At 41.0% G+C, this 19,749-nt stretch overlaps 1 protein-coding gene across 2 annotated transcripts in view; it reads left to right on the top strand.

Moving 5' to 3' along the window:
* The window catches only part of itprid1 (ITPR interacting domain containing 1), a 38,308-nt gene extending 21,071 nt beyond the window's left edge, over nt 1–17,237 (top strand). Inside the window, exons 11-17 of one of the 2 annotated variants that reach the window (XM_085250120.1) lie at nt 2,803–2,915; nt 3,097–5,229; nt 14,864–14,991; nt 15,733–15,844; nt 15,937–16,251; nt 16,662–16,712; nt 16,943–17,237. In XM_085250120.1, the coding sequence (XP_085106246.1) occupies nt 2,803–2,915; nt 3,097–5,229; nt 14,864–14,991; nt 15,733–15,844; nt 15,937–16,251; nt 16,662–16,709 (2,849 nt within the window). In that variant the 3' untranslated portion in view covers nt 16,710–16,712; nt 16,943–17,237. Of the gene's footprint in view, nt 1–2,802; nt 2,916–3,096; nt 5,230–13,969; nt 14,992–15,732; nt 15,845–15,936; nt 16,252–16,661; nt 16,713–16,942 lie in introns of those variants that run through there. The other variant, XM_085250121.1, reaches the window with a different exon arrangement.
* Nucleotides 17,238–19,749: the final 2,512 nt, after the last annotated feature.

Here is a 19,749-nt window from a genome sequence, read left to right as displayed (position 1 = left end):
CAAGACTTTGCTCTCTACATGCTGAAATGTTTGTATAAACAAGATCCAGCCCATTTTTTCCCCTCACCGCAAAGTCCACGTGTTGATGCAATTTCAGAAGCAGTGACTTGAGATTTGAGTGGTTGAAATCTCTGGCGATAATAAACAGTCCATCGGGTGTGAGTTCTGCAGCTCGCCCCCTTAGCGTTAGTGCTGGGTGGCATTTACACTGCTGTAATGAACACCGCAGTGAATTCCCGAGGAAAGTTAAAAAGGTCTGCATCTAACAGTCCTAAACTCTACCAACAAAGAGCAGTAGTAAGAAACAAGCACAGAGTTCTTGCACCATTCCAAGTTTATGTAGACACACAAGCCACCACCAGGAGTCTTACCGCACAGAGCTGCATTTCTGTCTGCACGAAATGAAATGAGCCCGTGTAGCTGAATGGTGGTGTCTGGAGCTCTGTCACTGAGCCATGCTTCTGTAAAATGCTGCATGCTGCATCTCTGTAAAAACAAAGATGCAGCAGTCCCTAAATTCCCACTGTGTGGTCTGCTCACTGGACAATAAACTGGACTACATCTGACTAAAACAGCAAGGGTTTGAGAGCAGGATAGATGGGAGAGCTTGGATTTAAGCTTAGTAGTAAATGCATAAAAATAAGTCTCAGTTCAGTATTGAGCATTAATAATAATAATAATAATAATAATAATAATAATATTTCTTAACATGTTTGATCTGCTAGGTTTCACAGCATTTCCTACTGATAAAAATTCACCCTATGGCCATTCATACTACACAAAGTAATTAAGCAATAAACAATTAAATGACAGAAAAGTTCCTGTTTTTCATTTTCTACTACAAGATCAAAGTGGTCTGGGGCATCCATTGTCAAACTGGGCGACTTCGGTGTGATTGGACTACTGGAGGGATGTGATTGGGAGGAACAGCTTGCCTAATCTAAATCCTGAGAGTACAGAGTCTCGTCTTTATTATTGAACCTTTGTGATTCTTTCAGTTTGTCTATAATAAACATTATGTTTAGCTTAAGGGCATTTATACACTCAACAAAAATATAAACGCAACACCTTTGTTACTGCTCCCATTCCCCATGGGATGGACGTAGAGACCTAAAATTCATTCCAGATACACAATATAACCTGCTGGATGTGGAGGTCCTGGGCTGGTGTGGTTACACGAGGTCTGCGGTTGTGAGGCCGGTTGGATGTGCTGCCATATTCTCTGAAACGCCTGTGGAGACGGCTTATGGTTGAGAAATGAACATTCAATGCACGGGCGACAGATCTGGTTGACATTCCTGCTGTCAGCATGCCAATTGCACGCTCCCTCATTGCTTGTGGCATCTGTGGCATTTTGCTGTGAGACAAAACTGCACATTCCAGGGTGGCCTTTTGTTGTGGGCAGTCTGAGGTACACCTGTGCACTACTCATGATGTCAGATCAGCATCCTGATGTGGCACACCTGTGAGGTGGGATGGATCATCTCAATATAGCAGATGTGCCCACTACCACACATTTGGACTGATTTGTGACCACTGTTTGGGAGGGATGGTTATATTGTGTATCTGGAATGAATTTTAGGTCTCTACGTCCATCCCATGGGGAATGGGAGCAGTAACAAAGGTGTTGCGTTTATATTTTTGTTGAGTGTATAAGGTAGGGCAGTGAAGGGAATACTTTGAGAATCTCCTGATTCGCACTAAAATGCCTTCCTGGAAGGAAGCAAAGACCAAGGATAAGTAGGACATCTTGCACATCACTGGGAATGTATAAACTTCAAAGAGAGTCCCTACTGTGGTCACAAAACAGGTGGAGTCTAACCAGTAATTTTCTGTCAAAGACATTGTTTATTAATACATACTTGGTCACAAGCAATACCAGTAACTGACTCCAGGATGAACCAATGCCAAAACAACAATCAAAAGCGGCTATCTTTCAAGGAGCTGTGCTACCTTATTCCTATGTGACAAAAAAACAAGCAAAAAACTAAACAAACTGAAGGCATATGCTAAACCTAACTCCCTAGATGAACAACAGGAGAACAAGTGTTCAGAGCAAAAAAGCAGTTCAGCTCTTACGTTTCAGTGATCTGTGTATATACACAATGAGTAAGTTAAGCACAAGAACTACTAGCAAGAAACCAGCTCACAGACACAAGGCCAAGCAAAGCTAAGGGTCTCTCCACAAGGAACAAGAGAATAATGTTGCTGCTGTCATTTGCTGCAAGGGAAAAGCTGTTGGGGACCGGGGGTTTTGACATGCACATATGTTCAAAGTACCAAATATCATGGATATACATGGATTCGACCAATCTGGAGGAAACCTGCAAAAAACTCAAAGTTTGTGAGGTCACAATCTTATAAAAAACAGTGCACACAAAAAACACACAAAAAGCTACAATGAACAAGGGTTAAAAACAATTAAATCCATTATATTCAGCTCCATACAATTATCGCAGCAATTCAACTAGCAAGAGTTGACTGATCTCGGTTCATCCTATGACCCTGAGCTGTGGGAGCTGATGGAAAGAATGAGACTATGTATGCAAATGTCTTTCTCTGAAGGGTGTCTGATCCTGGGGCAGGCACTGGACATGCTGGAGAGATTGTTTTTATTAGCTGGCCTGGGAACAATAGACCTCTAGAAAGTTTGGAATAAAAAACAGATTTCCCACAACATGTTTTTAAAACTTTTTAAATTCCAGCGTTGAGACAAATACCAGAGACTTTGATAAGTTGTGGATATAATTCCATGTCCTCTTTCTCTTTGTCTTCTCATTCCTCCTTCATTTGTTTGAGCAGTGAGAGGTGTAATGCGGACCAACAGCTGCCAGTCAGACAGCAGTGGCTTTCTAGAAGAACCCTTTATACCACTGGTCCCTCATTTGGCATCACCAGGATCTGAAATCATCAAGGTCTCTTCTCTTGTCAATGCAGTCTCACTTTTCTCACAGTCTGTCAAGTTTATTGAAATGCAGCGCACTACCCTAATTCATAACACTGACACTAGATCGTAGAGTATACTAAGTTGCTATTTAGGATATTTAGAGCATTTGAATGTTCAGATGTTTGACTGTATTTCCTGTTTGATTTCAGGCTCGCTCAGGGTTTTCAGAAATGAGTGGTGACAATCAGGACAGTGAGAAACCAGAGTCTTCTGCTTTTTCTCCTCATACTGACAAATCTCCCATCCCTGCCTCAACAATGACCTCTTGTGGTTTTAATAAATATCTCCCTTCCTCACCCTGCCCTTCACCAGATTCTACTATAGACTCGAGCTCTTCCATAGCTTCTGCCTCACTGCCTCTCTCAAGTTGTGACCTGCAAATTGCAAACACTGAAACAGCACCAAATCCGGATCAGTCTCCACCCGCTTCAATACAAAGTTTTTCTTCTGGTCCTATATCGTCTCAGCATCCCACTTCTCCTCCTTTACCTCACTCTGCTAACAGAGAGATCTGTTCTCCACCCACTTTGGTCTCTCCCAAATTACTCAAGTTAATCTCACAAACTCCCGAAAGCAACAAAAACAAATCTTTTTTTCTAGATTCTGATGGAATAAGTTTTTCAAAGCCAACTGCTGATACACAAAAGGAAGAGGATGAAAGTCTCCCTTTGCTCTCTTTTCATTTGGACAAAGCTAATCCATCAGCACCACCTGTTTTGGACTTCTCAAAATTAGAGGAAGGTTTTCCCACACCTTCCTCCCTTTCTTATAAACTTTACATCCCAGTTTGTCAGCCTGATGTGTCATCACAATCACATCATCAAAATGACCTCATAGACCCAGCTTCAGGAGAAATTTCAGACCAGTCAGAGCAAGTTGTCTCTGGACAGCATAGTGCAGTCTTACCCCCAGAGAACAGACAGCATTCTCACAATGATAACAATGATCTTGCTCTATCCTGTCAGATCCAAAATGGTACAAATGCCAAGATGAATGATATACTGTTGGAAAAATTTCAGAGGAATGAAAAACAACAGGAAGAAAGTGAGGGACACGGTCCCCAACTTTCTCAAGAAGCTGTCGTTTACATCTCAGACACAGAAACTCCCGCTAATCTGTCAGAAGGTTCTGCACCTTCACCTTCTGAAGTAGAAAGCCAGTCAGAAATGGATACACTGGTCAACTCCTCTACTGTGCATGATGACATGTCAGCAAAGACAAAACACAACGATATTAGAAAACTCTATCAAAAACACGTTGCTGGTAAAGAAAGTGAATCACCTGGGAGTTACATACGCTTACACAATCAAGTTGCACAGGCACACAGTGGAGATGAAGTAAAACCCAATAATCTCATTGCAATTGAGAACTTAGATCTGGTATTTGAAACCTCAGTAGATGACTCTGACAATGAGAATATAGATTTAGATGACTTTTTTCAGCAGCTTGATACTGAAGGGCGAGTCTATTGGGCAGAACCCATCCAGTTGTCCAATCCAACCCCTGAAGCGTCAGGAAGCTTTGAAATCTCAGATGGAACTCCTGGAAATCTTCCTGTAGATTCATTTTCTTCCACAGGCAATGCCATCCCTTTACCGATGTCATACTCAGCGAACACAGACAGAGGCCAGATCTCAAGAGCTGCAAATGGCTCCTTGGATGTACCTTCCTCACTGACATCCATATCCCAGTCTGCAATCCCGAATATCAGACCATCAAATCGTTCTGTTTCAGTTCAAATGCCGTCATATCTGTCTTCTCATATTGTCCACAGAAAGGATGTTCCATACACTCCTGAGTCAAAAAGCACTCGTCTCCCTATCATTCTACCTTTGGACACCTCCAGCCCCTTTCGTGCTGTCCAGTCATGGACAGACCTGCAAATTCAGCGCAATACTCTGACCAAGAATTTATCATATGGGGCTCTTCATGCTGTTCCAAACAAAACAAATTTGTCCATGAGTTGCCCAGGAATGACACAAAGACCAACACATCAAGAGCTCTTCTCTTCATCTCCTTCTTTCTTTCACCTGTCTAATAATTTGAAATCACAGGAGACTATCCCTGAGATGGCTATAAATTGTAAGCCAGAGTCAGTATCTGTAGATACAGGATTGTGGCCGGATGAGCAGGAAGAAGACATGAACAGAAATGGAAATGAAACTCAGAAGCAACTTTGGGAGGGCAATCAGCAAGACACCATGGCATGCTGCTGCTCCTGTGACCATACCTGCTGTATTCACAAGAGTAACAACAAGGAACCCACTTTCGGAAACAGTCCTGTGAGTAATACCACACTGTCCAGTATCCTTACTTAATTTTGTGTATTTAGCCAAATAGATTTATGTTGATACCCTCATATAAAATTCACACCCTTTTACGTATAACTTCAGTTGCTTGACTACATATATTCAAGCACCACAGTGAGTAAGGTTTGGTTTTATTTTACGTCTATAGTCTTACAGTTTTTCAGGTTCAGAACAAGGCCGATAGGCAGTGTCTGATGAAAGTAGTTTAGAATTTGAGTTCCATTCTGAACTTTTAGGGCCCGAGGACTAAAGTTATTGGGACTGCTGTCCCTCATCCAGCACTTCCCCACAGCTGGTACTACCAACAGAAGGTTCTTATGACTGTGAGTTTGCCTGTATCAACCAGTTCTTCCACATGAAACTTTTCAATAAGGCACACAGGGTAGGTAGGAGCAGGGAAGGTTGCATTAAGAGATTTGATTGGGCAAGAATGGGCTGCTGTCAGTGCTTGTGGGGCTGGGGTCCGATACTGACCTAAATTACTGAATCGGATATCGGAGAAAAATAAAAAATGTAATCCGATCCATTAAATATCACGAAAGCACCTCAGAAAACTTGCAACACGCCGTAACTCACCTCAGAACGTTAGCACGTCGGAGCAGTATGCATCACGTGATAGAGCGGCTGTGGCATGCCGGACCTGTCGGTGGTCTGGATAGCATGTGGAGCTTCGCTAGCAACCCGGCATTTCATCTCCGACAAAATTATCCCGAGAGAAGTAAAGCAAGTGTGTAAGTCCATCTCTGAATGTTTGTAAAGCATTCCTGCGTTAAGCTTAACAAGCGACTGCCTCTCGCTCTCCGGCTGCTACTTCAATCATGAAACTGCTTAATGATCAGCTGATCGGCTTTTCTGTCGTGAGTCCGTCTCTCTTGTTTGTTTTTGGCCCACTTTGCACCAGAAAGAGGAAACCAGTGGCTGAACAACAGCAGCACGTTTAAGCTTGATCAGCTGTTGTTAGAATGTATTTAATATTACTTTCTACACCAGGATCTTTTTCTACGTAGCTGACGGCTGGTAACTGTGCAGGGGCGGATCTAGCAAAGTTTAGCCAGGGGGGCCGATAGGGCATTAACAGGGAAAAGGGGGCACAAAGACATACTTTTCTTTCTTATTCTCATTTAAAATGTCGAGCTTTTAATAAATAATTATCTGACACCCAAAGTTTTAATTTGATGTAAAATGAATAGAAGTCAATTACTGTATATAGTAACTATTAAGTCTAATATATATACCCTAGTAAGCTATAGTACTTTTTCCTTTGGGAAGGTACCATCTGTGCAGTCTGCAATTTTGTTGAAGAAAGATGTTGAATCTATTTAATATTTCTTGAAAAATAATTGATTTCTGTGCATTTTTTTTTTCACACTGCATCAAATTAAGGTTGATTACGTCGATTAAGCATCATGAGGTGGAGCGTGAGGGGTGGTTCCCTATTTTTTATTTATTTATTTTTGTTGTTGCTGGGAGTTGGAACCCTATTAGTTAGGCTGCTTAATATTTATGCTAAGTACTCTTTAAAATACCAGAATAGGGAGGATGGTGTAGGTTTAAGTTTATTAGATTGATCAGTATTGCTGAACTATGAAATATTTTTTTTTGCATACAGGTATAACAGAATAGCTTTAGTGTAGTTGTTGTTTTAAACTTGAGTATGAACCTATACAAAATGCAGCAAGATATTTAAAAAACTGTTTTGTTGATTAAAAAACACTATATCGGATTCATATCGGTATCGGCAGATATCCAAATTTATGATATCGGTATCGGTATCGGACATAAAAAAGTGGTATCGTGCCATCTCTACTCCTCCTACACTTCTCCACATCTGGTGCTAAAAACAGCAGCCTCCTGTGACTGTGAGGGCTGGTTACTAGTTGTTGTTGGTACTACTGTTGACAGTGCAACATCACCAAAAGCTAATGTCATTAATTTGAAACACTTTGCTACATTTATTGTTAGTTTCTTCTTTTTTTATTTAGCTTTTGAGCTCCACCTTTTCGGCCATTCTTCCACACAATAATCTAACAATAATCTTCCACACAATAATCTGTTCTAAAAGGTGCGTGAGCACACAGCGAAGATAGGGGAGCGCCCGGTTGCGTTATGAGATTTGATTGGGCAAAAAAGTGTCATTAATGAAAATGAACAAGTGGGCTACTGTCAGCGCCCGATGTTGCACATCTTTCATTGTCCCAATGCATTCAACTCATTGGCCTAAAAGTACGTCGGCCCACTGGGAAAATCCCCGGTATGCCGGATAACCAGTCCAGCGCTGTTTATTAGGGATGGAAATCAAGAACCGGTTCCAGAAGCACAGTTCCTTGGAATTGTTAGGCTGTTTGCCCATCAATCTTGCTTATTGGTTACACTACAACTAGGTGATTTGACTTCATTTGTCAGAGGAGGAAAATGCTAGTGTATATGGACAACTTTTATTTTTATTGCACAAAAGGATGTGAGCGATGGTAAAGCGGAAGCTGCCTCCAGGACAGAAACAGCTGCATTATGCTGCTAACATCACTTTGGCTTTTTGCAAGCATCTGCACAGACAGCATGCTAATGCTAAGATAGCAAGATGGCATGCAAACACTAAGCTAGCCAAAAGTCCAGAGTGATGGAAGCTGAAAGCTGTGTGAAAGCTGACCAAACTCATGAGAGGTCCTGCTGCAGCTTCTGTTTCTACCTGCTTATGTTTCTAAAGAAAAATCACTGTGATAATTGGTTTGAAATATCGTTTTGCTGGTTTTCACTTTTGCTTTGTGGTGTTGGACTCATGTAAATGGACTGATTCTTATATAAATGGACTGATTCTTATATAGCGCTTTTCTACTCTCTCTGAGGACTCAAAACACTGTATACAACATGCCTCATTCACCTATTCACACCTACTCATACAAACACTTCTATACTCAAGTGCAATCTAAAAACATTCACACATTCACACTCTGATGGACGCATTGGAGAGCAAAATTATAAAATTATAGATCCAAATATTGAGATAAAGATTATACAGTGGGATGCAAAAGTTTGGGCAACCTTGTTAATAGTCATTATTTTCTTATATAAATCGTTGGTTGTTACAATAAAAAATGTCAGTTAAATATATCATATAGGAGACACACACAGTGATATTTGAGAAGTGAAATGAAGTTTATTGGATTTACAGAAAGTGCGCAATAATTGCTTTAACAAAATCAGGCAGGTGCATAAATTTGGGCTCCACAAAAAAAGAAATGAAATCAATATTTAGTAGATCCGCCTTTTGCAGAAATTCCAGCCTCTAAACACTTCCTGTAGGTTCCAATGGGAGTCTGGATTGTGGTTGAAGGTATTTTGGACCATTCCTCTTTACACAACATCTCTAGTTCATTCAGGTTTGATGGCTTCCGAGCATCAACAGCTCTCTTTAACTCACACCACAGATTTTCAATAATATTCAGGTCTGGGGACTGAGATGAACGTTGTACTTGTTCCTCTACATGAATGCCTTAGTGGATTTTGAGCAGTGTCTCGGGTCGTAGTCTTGTTGAAAGATCCAGCCCCGGCGCAGCTTCAGCTTTGTCACTGATTCTCCAGAATCTGCTGATACTGAGTGGAATCCATGTGTCCCTCAACTATGAAGGGATTCCCAGTCCCTGCACTGGCCACACAGCCCCACAGCATGATGGAACCACCACCATATTTTACTGGAGGCAGCAGGTGTTTTTCTTGGACTGCTGTGTTCTTTTTCCTCCATGCATAACGCCCCTTGTTATGCCCAAATAACTCAATGTTAGTTTCATCAGTCCACAGCACCTTACTCCAGAATGAAGCTGGCTTGTCCAAATGTGCTTTAGCAAACCTCAAGTGTCTCTGTTTGTGCTGTGGGCGGAGAAAAGGCTTCCTCTGCATCACTCTCACATACAGCATCTCCTTGTGTAAAGTGCGCCGAATGGTTGAACGCTGCACAGTGACTCCATCTGCTGCAAGATGATGTTGTAGGTCTTTGGTGCTGGTCTGTGGGTTGATTCTGACTGCTCTCACCATTCGTCGCTTCTGTCTATCCGAGATTTTTCATGGTCTGCCACTTTGAGCCTTAACTTGAACTGAGCCTGTGGTCTTCCATTGTCTCAATATGTTCCTAACTGTGGAAACAGACGGCTTAAACCTCTGAGACAGCTTTCTGTATCCTTCCCCTAAACCAGACCTTCCCAAAGTGTGGGGCCCGCCCCCTAGGGGGGGCGCGGTATGAAAAGGCTGGGGGGGGGGGGGGGGTAACAAAATGCTTGTACACTGCTAGCACGGGGCGCCCACAGAAACGCAAAGCAGGAGATGAAGCATCGCTGAATATGTTTCCAAACCAACTTCATTCTAAGCCAAAGACTAGAAAATATGGTGAAGCAAATCTGCCCTTTGGCTTCACCTGCACAAGTGCCGAGGTAGGTCTCCCTGCAGGATTGGTTTTCCCTTCGTCGGGAGCAGCGCTGGGCTCTTCAAATCACGGACAAACAGGATCCCACAGTTGTTTATGTTTTTGAACCCATTTTGCACAGAGAGGCATTTTTTGAATAATGTATTGATGCAATGTTGAATATTATTACACAGGAAAAAAAAACAGCTACAGTAAAATAATGACACCGTGACGCCTCTGCCTTTGTAAATGGAGGGACAGTAACTGCGTGTAAAACCTGCAGACAGTCAGATTAACAGTATTTTGTCTCTATCTGCCATCCTGCAATTCATCTCATGTAAACAATAACGTGGCCACAGCGTGACGTGAAAAAAGACACATACCTTTGACGTTGCGTGACGAACTCTGTATTCCTCGTCCACACATAAACGAAAAAAAAGGAGTTTAAAAAAAATCTCAGTTTTCGGTGATTCGAAACGCCGTTTACGTGGACGAAACAGCTGCGTGTTCAAAAATACCCATGTAGGTGCGGACGTAGCGTAAAAGAGTTAGTAGTTTATTTTCTTACTACCTGTAATTTATTGCAGATTACTTGTATTTGCTTAATTATTTACTAAATGTTTGAGGTGTGAAATAAACCACAATGGAGCAAAATATGGGCGTGTGTGGTTGGAGGATGTGTTAGTGCGTGCGTGCACGCAGGGGGGCGCGAACATTTTTCTTGTAAAACAAAGGGGGGCCCAGCAAAAAAAGTTTGGGAACCGCTGCCCTAAACAGAGATGGGCAGTAACGCGTTACTTGTAACGCGTTACTGTAACCTGATTACTTTTTTCAAGTAACGAGTAAAGTAAGGGCTTAGTATTGCAAAAACTGTAATTAGATTACCGTTACTTTCCCGTAGGAACGCTGCATTACTGCGTTACTAAAACCGTGATTTTTTGCGAGAATGTCTCACGACAGTGACGTAAGCGAGTGCGCCGTTAGTGACAACAGCTGTGTGCAGATCAACAATGGATCACATATCGATTGTGGGAGAGAGTATGAGCGTGCAGCGTTTAAAGCGTGGAAGTACTGACCTGACTTTGAGTTTGATTCCATAAAAAGTGACAAAAACATTAGTGTCCATCGTGCGTGGGAAGAAAACTTCTTTTTACAGCGAAAAAAACCCCTAAACTTCCAAACAAGCACCGAGTAGCTACGACGTAATGGGAAACTCAGAGAAACTCGCGGATTCTTCAACTGACCGCGGCACACCTGCACCAGGGTAAACCTCCGCCTGCCCCACTCCTGCTTTACAGGTGAAAATAGAGCAACAGGACCGCTGAGTCTTTGACTTTATTTATTTTCTGCTGTGTTTTACTTGCATCTATTTGAAAGACTGAGTGTAAACACAAAAAATATTTTATTTTATGTGCTGGAATGTGCAGAAAATAGGTTTAAATGTTAAACTAATTTATTCAAGTCAGAGAACGTTGCATATAATTAAATTTTTGCTTGATGCATAAAGTTAAAAGATTAAAACTGATAAAACAAGTTAAAAAAAAGAGACTTTTCCTTTTAACTACATTTTGTATGATGGATTATGTAGAAAAAGTAGAATTGGGCTGAAAGATCTATCGCTTTATCACCTCTTCAGGTTGTAAATCGTGTTTTTAAAAAGTAACTAAGTAACTAAGTAATTAATTACTTTTGAAAATAAGTAATCAGTAAAGTAACGGGATTACTTTTTTGGGGAAGTAATCAGTAATTAGTTACTGATTACTTTTTTCAAGTAACTTGACCAACACTGGCCCTAAACCATGATGATGAACAATCTTTGTCTTCAGGTCGTTTCAGAGTTGTTTTGAGACCCCTGTGTTGCTACTCTTCAGAGAAAATTAAAAGACGAGGGAAAATTACAATTGACCCCCTTAAATACTCTTTGTCATTATTGGATTCACCTGTGTATGTAGGTCAGGGGTCACTGAGCTTACTAAGCCAATTTGAGGTCCTGAGACAGTTTGTTTCAGCTATTTAAGTGGGTAACATTAAAAGTTATGTAATGAGTAGTATATTAAATTACTTTCTCCTTGGAGTAATTGAGTAACATATTGCTTTACTTTTAACAAAAGTGTTCTTTGTAATATGTTTTTTAGTAATGACCCCACATGCAGAACCATTTGACCACAGAGCATGCTATTAATCTGCATGAATCTAATCTGTAATCTCTGCCCACAAGTTTGCATCGGCCCACTGGGCAACTGCTCGGTATGCCAGATTAGAAGTCCAGTCCTGGAAAGGTCTACTGTGTATACATCAGTGAGTAATTAGCTAGCTATTACACAAGAAAAGCTTTTTCTACCAACCGTAGTGTAGCCAAAGACAGAGAAATCCAAAGTATGAAAAATACAACACTAAAGTATAACTAACTTCAATAATTACTTCCTCCAAACCATCAACGTGTCTTTTAGACCCCATTCCTACAAAACTGCTCAAAGAAGTCCTGCCATTAATTAATTCTTCGATCTTAAATATGATCAACCTATCTCTAATGATCAGCTATGTACCACAGGCCTTCAAGCTGGCTGTAGTTAAACCTTTACTCAAAAAGCCATCTCTAGACCCAGCAGTCTTAGCTAATTATAGGCCAATCTCCAACCTTCCTTTCATATCAAACATCCTTGAAAGAGTAGTTGTCAAACAGCTAACAGATCATCTGCAGAGGTTTATTTGAAGAGTTTCAGTCAGGTTTCAGAGCTCATCACAGCACAGAAACAGCTTTAGTGAAGGTTACAAATGATCTTCTTATGGCCTCTGACAGTGGACTCATCTCTGTGCTTGTCCTGCTAGACCTTAGTGCAGCGTTCGATACTGTTGACCATAATATCCTATTAGAGCGATTAGAACATGCTGTAGGTATTACAGGTACTGCACTGCAGTGGTTTGTATCATATCTATCTAATAGACTCCAGTTTGTTCATGTAAATGGAGAGTCCTCTTCACACACTGAGGTTAATTATGGAGTTCCACAGGGTTCAGTGCTAGGACCAATTCTGTTTACATTATACATGCTTCCCTTAGGCAGCATCATTAGAAGACATAGCATACATTTTCACTGCTATGCTGATGACACCCAGCTCTATCTGTCCATGAAGCCAGATAACACACACCAATTAGTTAAACTGCAGGAATGTCTTAAATAATAACAATAATAATGGATTGGATTTATATAGCGCTTTTCAAGGCACCCAAAGCGCTTTACAATACCACTATTCATTCACTCTCACATTCATACACTGGTGGAGACAGCTACAGTTGTAGCCACAGCGTCCCTGGGGCAGACTGACAGAAGCGAGGCTGCCATATCGCGCCATCGGCCCCTCTGGCCAATACCAGTAAAGACATAAAGACCTGGATGGCCGCTAACTTTCTGCTTCGTAATTCAGATAAAACTGAGGTTATTGTACTCGGCCCTGAAAAGCTTAGAAATATGGTATGTAACCAGATTCTTACTCTGGATGGCATTACCTTGGCCTCCAGTAACGCTGTGAGGAACCTTGGAGTCATTTTTGACCAGGACATGTCCTTCAATGCACATATTAAACAAATATGTAAGACTGTGTTCTTCCATTTGTGCAACATCTCTAAAATTAGAAATATCCTGTCTCCGAGTGACGCTGAAAAACTAGTTCATGCATTTATTACTTCCAGGCTGGACTACTGTAATTCATTATTATCAGGATGTCCAAAAAACTCACTGAAAAGCCTTCAGCTAATCCAAAATGCTGCAGCAAGAGTACTGACAGGGACTAGAAAGAGAGAGCATATTTCTCCTGTTTTGGCTTCCCTTCATTGGCTTCCTGTTAAATCCAGAATTGAATTCAAAATCCTGCTCCTCACATACAAGGTCTTAAATAATCAGGCCCCATCTTATCTTAATGACCTTGTAGTACCATATCACCCTATTAGAGCACTTCGCTCTCGCTCTGCAGGCCTACTTGTTGTTCCTAGAGTATTTAAAAGTAGAATGGGAGGGAGAGCCTTCAGTTTTCAGGCCCCTCTTCTGTGGAACGAGCTTCCAGTTTGGATTCGGGAGACAGACACTATCTCTACTTTTAAGATTAGGCTTCAAACTTTCCTTTTTGCTAAAGCATATAGTTAGGGCTGGACCAGGTGACCCTGAATCCTCCCTTAGTTATGCTGCAATAGACGTAGGCTGCCGGGGGATTCCCATGATGCATTGAGTTTTTCCTTTCCAGTCACCTTTCTCACTCACTATGTATTAATAGACATCTCTGCATTGAATCATATCTGTTATTAACCTCTGTCTCTCTTCCACAGCATGTCTTTTATCCTGTCTTCCTTCTCTCACCCCAACCGGTCGCAGCAGATGGCTGCCCCTCCCTGAGCCTGGTTCTGCCGGAGGTTTCTTCCTGTTAAAAGGGAGTTTTTCCTTCCCACTGTTGCCAAAGTGCTTGCTCATAGGGGGTCATATGATTGTTGGGTTTTTTCTCTGTATCTATGAAGCGCCTTGAGGCGACTTATGTTGTGATTTGGCGCTATATAAATAAAATTGAATTGAACTGAATTAAAGAGACACTTGAGCCATGAAAACATCAATATATACTTCTATCTTGTTAAGAAATAATGCTCTCTGTTGTGTCACTTGTGCAACTGGATTATTACTAACAGACTATAATTAATATTTAGTAACATATTTGATAACATATCCATCAAAAGTATAATGTGTATTATAAAACAAACCAACCTTAAGCTGTGTGAAGGAGTGTTGTGGTATCTGGCAGCGAGATGTTAGCAAGAAATTCTTCAAATTCTGCAGCTTACAAGGTGGGGCCTCTTTGCTGGATCAGACTTCTTGGTCCCAACTACTGCCAAAGAAGTCTTATCCATGGAGGCCCACATTTGCTTGATTGGACTGAGACTGGATCATTTGGAGGCCAAGTCAACACCTAAAACCTGTTTTTGTGCTCTTCAAACCACTGGTGAACCATTTTTTTCCATAGTATCCAGGGAATACAGTTTCCATGGCTCATGTGATGAGACTATGATCAATAGTAGGTCGAAAACCCTCTTTAGTGACAAGTCTCACTAGGGCCTAAACACCTGGGACTTTCCACCGTCTGTTGTTAGAACTGAAGAAGCTTATCGGAGAAATGTCTTCGACAGATAGGTGTTTTCTTTTTTTAATGATAACTGTGTCTTTGTTCTCTATAGTACTCTCTGGATGAGCTGGAGGAGATGTTGCTGTGTCTGCAGCAGTTTTGGTCTGTGCTAAGTAACATGGAGGAGCAACTCTCTGAAGACCAGGCTGCTGTGTTCAGTTGTCTCTCTGACCAGGACAGGTACAAACAATAGTTTATACATTTCTAGTGTGTTCTGGCTACAGGCACAACCAAAGTCCTTTCAGAAACAGGTTTTATCAGTTAGCAGTCCACTTGAACCGCGTCTAGGAATTAAATATATTTTGTTCTTTAAAGTATTCATTTTTAACCTTAATTTAATATAAAAACTGCACGTATAGAATCACAAGTCAAATCTGACAAAAACATTAGTCTGGGTCCCAGATCTTGCAAAAAAGTGAGGTCCTAAAAGCTTTTCCCACACATGGTAGTTACGGTTCTGCTGTTGTGTCACTCTCTTGGAATTTCTCTGTTTTACGAGAATGCAGTAGACGTGCAGCTTTATCATAGAATCAGTGAGTGAGGTGCTAATAACGTTCTGACCGTCTGCCCACCTCAGAATCAGATTGTTCTTTTTGCTTATGGAATATGTCATATATTTTATCTTCATACTATTTTTTCAAGTTATAGACCCTGGGAATTCATTAGCATAGGTAGTAATTTAGCAGTTTTAAATGATCACCAATATTTATTTATTGGAGCATTTTCTGGATCCTTGGCCAATATACTGAACCCTGAATTGCCCCAGATGCATCCATTGCAGTGTAACTATGAGTGTACACTTGGAAAACACTTAATTGTTTTTGGTCCACATGATAACCAGCTTCGAGCATTGGCATGGTGATAATTACCATACAGTTTCATGCACCCAACAATAAATGTGTGTGTGTTGTGCGTGTTTAGAGAGAAGATTCGGGACATCGAAGAGCTGAGGCGTGCAGTAAAACGAGAGGCTGGTGAGCTGGAGAGGCAGTTAAAAGAACTGGCCTATGAGTATGATGAAAGCTTGAAAATGGTAACAAAATTCATCTCCTGAGACAGATCGGCAGGCCGATATATTTTTGTTTTTTTTAACTTTATGTTTTCTGATTCTGTGTTTTGGAGTAGAAGATGCACAGATTGCTGGATGAACAGTCTCTCCTCTGCTCTCAACTTAAAGTCTTTCTACCTGGAACAGTCCCCACACCATCATCTAAACCAATGCCCAACAGGACAGTAGCCACTCAGTGCTCTTTGCTACCCTTGCTCACGGCAGCTGACATACAGAGTAGCCACATTTCTGATTGGAAAGGCTGGAAGACTCTGAAACCTGGACTGGATTCCAACAGACAGTCACTTCCTGGGTCTGAGAGCATCTGTGATGGTCAGGGCGGCTCTCCCACCAAAGCAGACAAGCTAGACATAGTAGGCTTCTTGCAGAGAGTAAGAAAAAAAATCCCATTTTTATCTTCTCATGTGTCGATAAATCATGCCTGCCACACAGCCGAACTGTGACAAAAGTTATGGGTTCTATATCTTCGGCTGCCTGCACTACGAGCTCTTAAATTGAACCTGATTGTGAAATAGAAGACGTTTCTAAACTGTCCACGTGACTAATTATACTATGAAAAATTAAAATATGAGTATTAAATTAATGTAACTTTTCAGAAAATCCACATTTTACATGAACTCCTCAGCTTATGAGGCATTTTTTAATTTAAGATGGTACACGGGAGTTTGACATTAGAACTAGTGACATTTTCTTGAAACCTAGATAACTGACAGAATGATTTACAATATTTACGTGAATGTGATCTTGCTTTTTACTGTGGATTGTGTATCCTGTGTTTCAGCTGAAGGAGACTTTGCATCATTCTGTGAACACAGACCCATCAGAATAAGAGGTAAGATTCAGTTGCAGAGCTTACAAACTTGTGAAAACACTTTTTTTTGTTTTGCCTAGTTAATGTGCTTTCTGCAAACTAGTGGCCCACTAAAGCATCGTCACCCTGGATGTAGCCACAGGTTGTCTCGAAAGTTTGTGAGACAACCTGTGTGAGCTGACGTTTCCTTGGGTTATCTTCAAATCCAGCTGTTCGTTTCTAATAACTTTTATGCCTTCCTTTTTTTACAGGTGTCAGGAACATTGTGTGATGCACACCTATGTTTTGTCAATATTCCATTCTTTCAAAGCCTTATTGTATGAGATGTGCAGTTTTAGTGTTTACTTAGTATTTCTGTCATTTTCGCTTTTACTGTTTGTGTCAGTGGATCTGCTAACAAGACAACCAAAAGAAAGTGAAAAGGCATAGCATATCAAGTTTTACAAGAATGATGTTTGTTTTTTAAGATAAAGCATAGCAATATAATTGTGACTTAATTCATTAAATATAGTATGTTTGGCAAGTTTTACACCTTAATTATATTAAAACAATATACCTTGGAAAAGTAAAACACATTTGTGTGATTTGTGCATTCATAATCTCTGTGAGTCTTTTTTTGTGCGACTTCAGACTGGAGCAGGATGTACCAGTTACTGGAGTAAAATCCTGAATAAAGACTTCTAAAGGTTTTGGTTTTACTAAAGGATCGAGAGCAGGGCTGTGCAGAGATGTTTGAAAGTTAAAGGGGCACATAGAACCAGGCTAAATAACAACAACCCAAGAATCAAATATGGAATCACATCATACTATATCACTGTCACCAGGTGGGGACAATGCAAAGCAAATGTAGCCCATGTTTTACCTGATGGGTACAATGTTGCTGTTGAAGAGTTGCTGGTCCTGCTGCTGATAGTGTAGGAGGGCAGGGCTGTGTTGATCTGAGCCTGTAGACATTAAAGAGTCCACAGGAGAGATGGTAGCTGATTAAAGTGTGATTAAGTGTTATGAGATAATAATAAAATGCAAAGATTGGTGACAGCGCTTGGAACCATAAGACAACAAAACAGTGAGAAATAAACCAAGCTCTGCCTGTGACTCACTCTTTGCCTCTCTTCCTCCATCTATCACTCTCCACCTGCTGTCCATCGGAGAACAAGGCACAATCTGCTATTGTATTAATCCATTATTTAATTATTCACACTTAGCAACTCTTGAAAGAGGTTATAGAACCAACACATTGTGTTTATTATTGTTTTTATACTTGAATACCTCTGGAACGCAACACCTGGTACAGATGTTATTGTTACCTGTGCTCTTTGTAATCCAGCTGCTGAGGGATCCGCTGCCTCACACAGCTTCTTCTGTCACTGCTTCCTCATCATGTCCTTACAGAGCATGTCTGGACAATGTTATATCATCAGTAATATATTTTTTAAAGTCTATACACATAAAACACAAACACACATACACATACAGTGACATTTTAAAGCAGGGGTCGGCAACCTTTTTGATGACGAGTCCCATCTAAAATTTCCTCAGAAGTCAATGTGCCATATGATTGCATTAGCAATAAATTTAATAACGCTCTATATTAACAGTTGCAGCGCTGAGCGGAGAGCTCCTGAAGCATTTGAAGTGTTGGAATGTGGAAATTTCAACATCGCTTGAAAAAACTGCCAGCTAACAACGTCCCTCTCACCAGTTGGCGAAGTTAGTTTTAGCCAATTACAAGTTGAATCTGGTAGTTGGGGTTGTTAGCTAAGATACCGTCATTAAGAAGCAGCACAACTAATGTGTGTATGCGAGCTAATTTGCGATGTGCACCGCTGGCCCGGCCATTTATTTTTTAATGCACCTGCTCAGATTAACTCACTGCGTGTCGTGCCCAGGGCTGGACTGGGACAAAAAAATCAGCCTGGGCATTTTGACTAGAGACCGGCCCCCCAGGTATTAAAGCCATAAAGCCTTTGAATGAAAACAAACGCTGTTGTGACAGTGATGTACAGTCTTGTTGGTATATGTATGATTTCTATACATTTTACATCTGATAAAAACTTTGGTTGTAAGATTCAGATAATTATTTAATAAAAGTGAGACATTTTAAATGATAATAAGAAAGAAAAGTATTTCCTTGTGCCCCCCTCTCCCTGTTAATGCCCTACCTGGCCCCCTGGCAACACTTTGCTAGACCCGCCCCTGCACAGTTACCAGCTGTCAGCTAGGAAAGGATCCTGGTGTTATTAGTCTCTCAGAAACAGGGGCCCGTTCTTCGTACGTCGCTTACTACATCCAAGATCAAATGACACATCCAAGACCAAATCATCACGCTAACCGTGAGCTCGCTAATCCGGTTCTCCGAACACACCTGCTGTTGACGATTAGTACAGCTGGATGAAGTAATGTGAGATCACTGGGTGTCGTAAAAGGGGCTACGCATCGATAGTAGAAACATTGATCAGCAACCCTCTGATTGGTCGGCGAAAATGTCGAAGGAGCGCGCTCGGTATTTTTCGGCAGCAGAGCAAGAACTCTTGAGTGAGGGATTTCAGGAGTTTCAGAGTTTAATCAGAACGCAAGGGAACACTGCAAAGGCTGCAAAAGCAAGGAGAGAGGGCTGGCAGAAAGTTGCTGACAAATTAAACTCGTAAGTAATCTAATAATAACAATCATAATGGAGTGGATTGATATAGCGCTTTTCAAGGCACCCAAAGCGCTTTACAATGCCACTATTCATTCACTCTCACATTCACACACTGGTGGAGGCAGCTACAGTTGTAGCCACAGCTGCACTGGGGCAGACTGACAGAAGCCAGGCTGCCATATCGCGCCATCGGCCCCTCTGGCCAACACCAGTAGGCGGTAGGGTAGATGTATTATATTACACTATATTATCCAATATTATATTACATTATATTATATTATAATATGTTATATTATATCCTCTTTCACATTAGAGCCACAACAGGACCCACTAGAACATGGGAACAAGTAAAAGTGGAATATAAGAATATTCTACAGAATGGTAATATTTATCACTTATATTGCTTTTCGTCTCTTG

This window comes from Mchenga conophoros, linkage group LG16 (genome assembly GCF_057382185.1).
Source record: "Mchenga conophoros isolate Kocher_MC1m ecotype Shallow Benthic linkage group LG16, M_conophoros_male_GT1.1, whole genome shotgun sequence".
NCBI classification, from domain to species: Eukaryota; Metazoa; Chordata; class Actinopteri; order Cichliformes; family Cichlidae; genus Mchenga; species Mchenga conophoros.
This window is presented reverse-complemented; position numbering and strand designations above follow the sequence as displayed.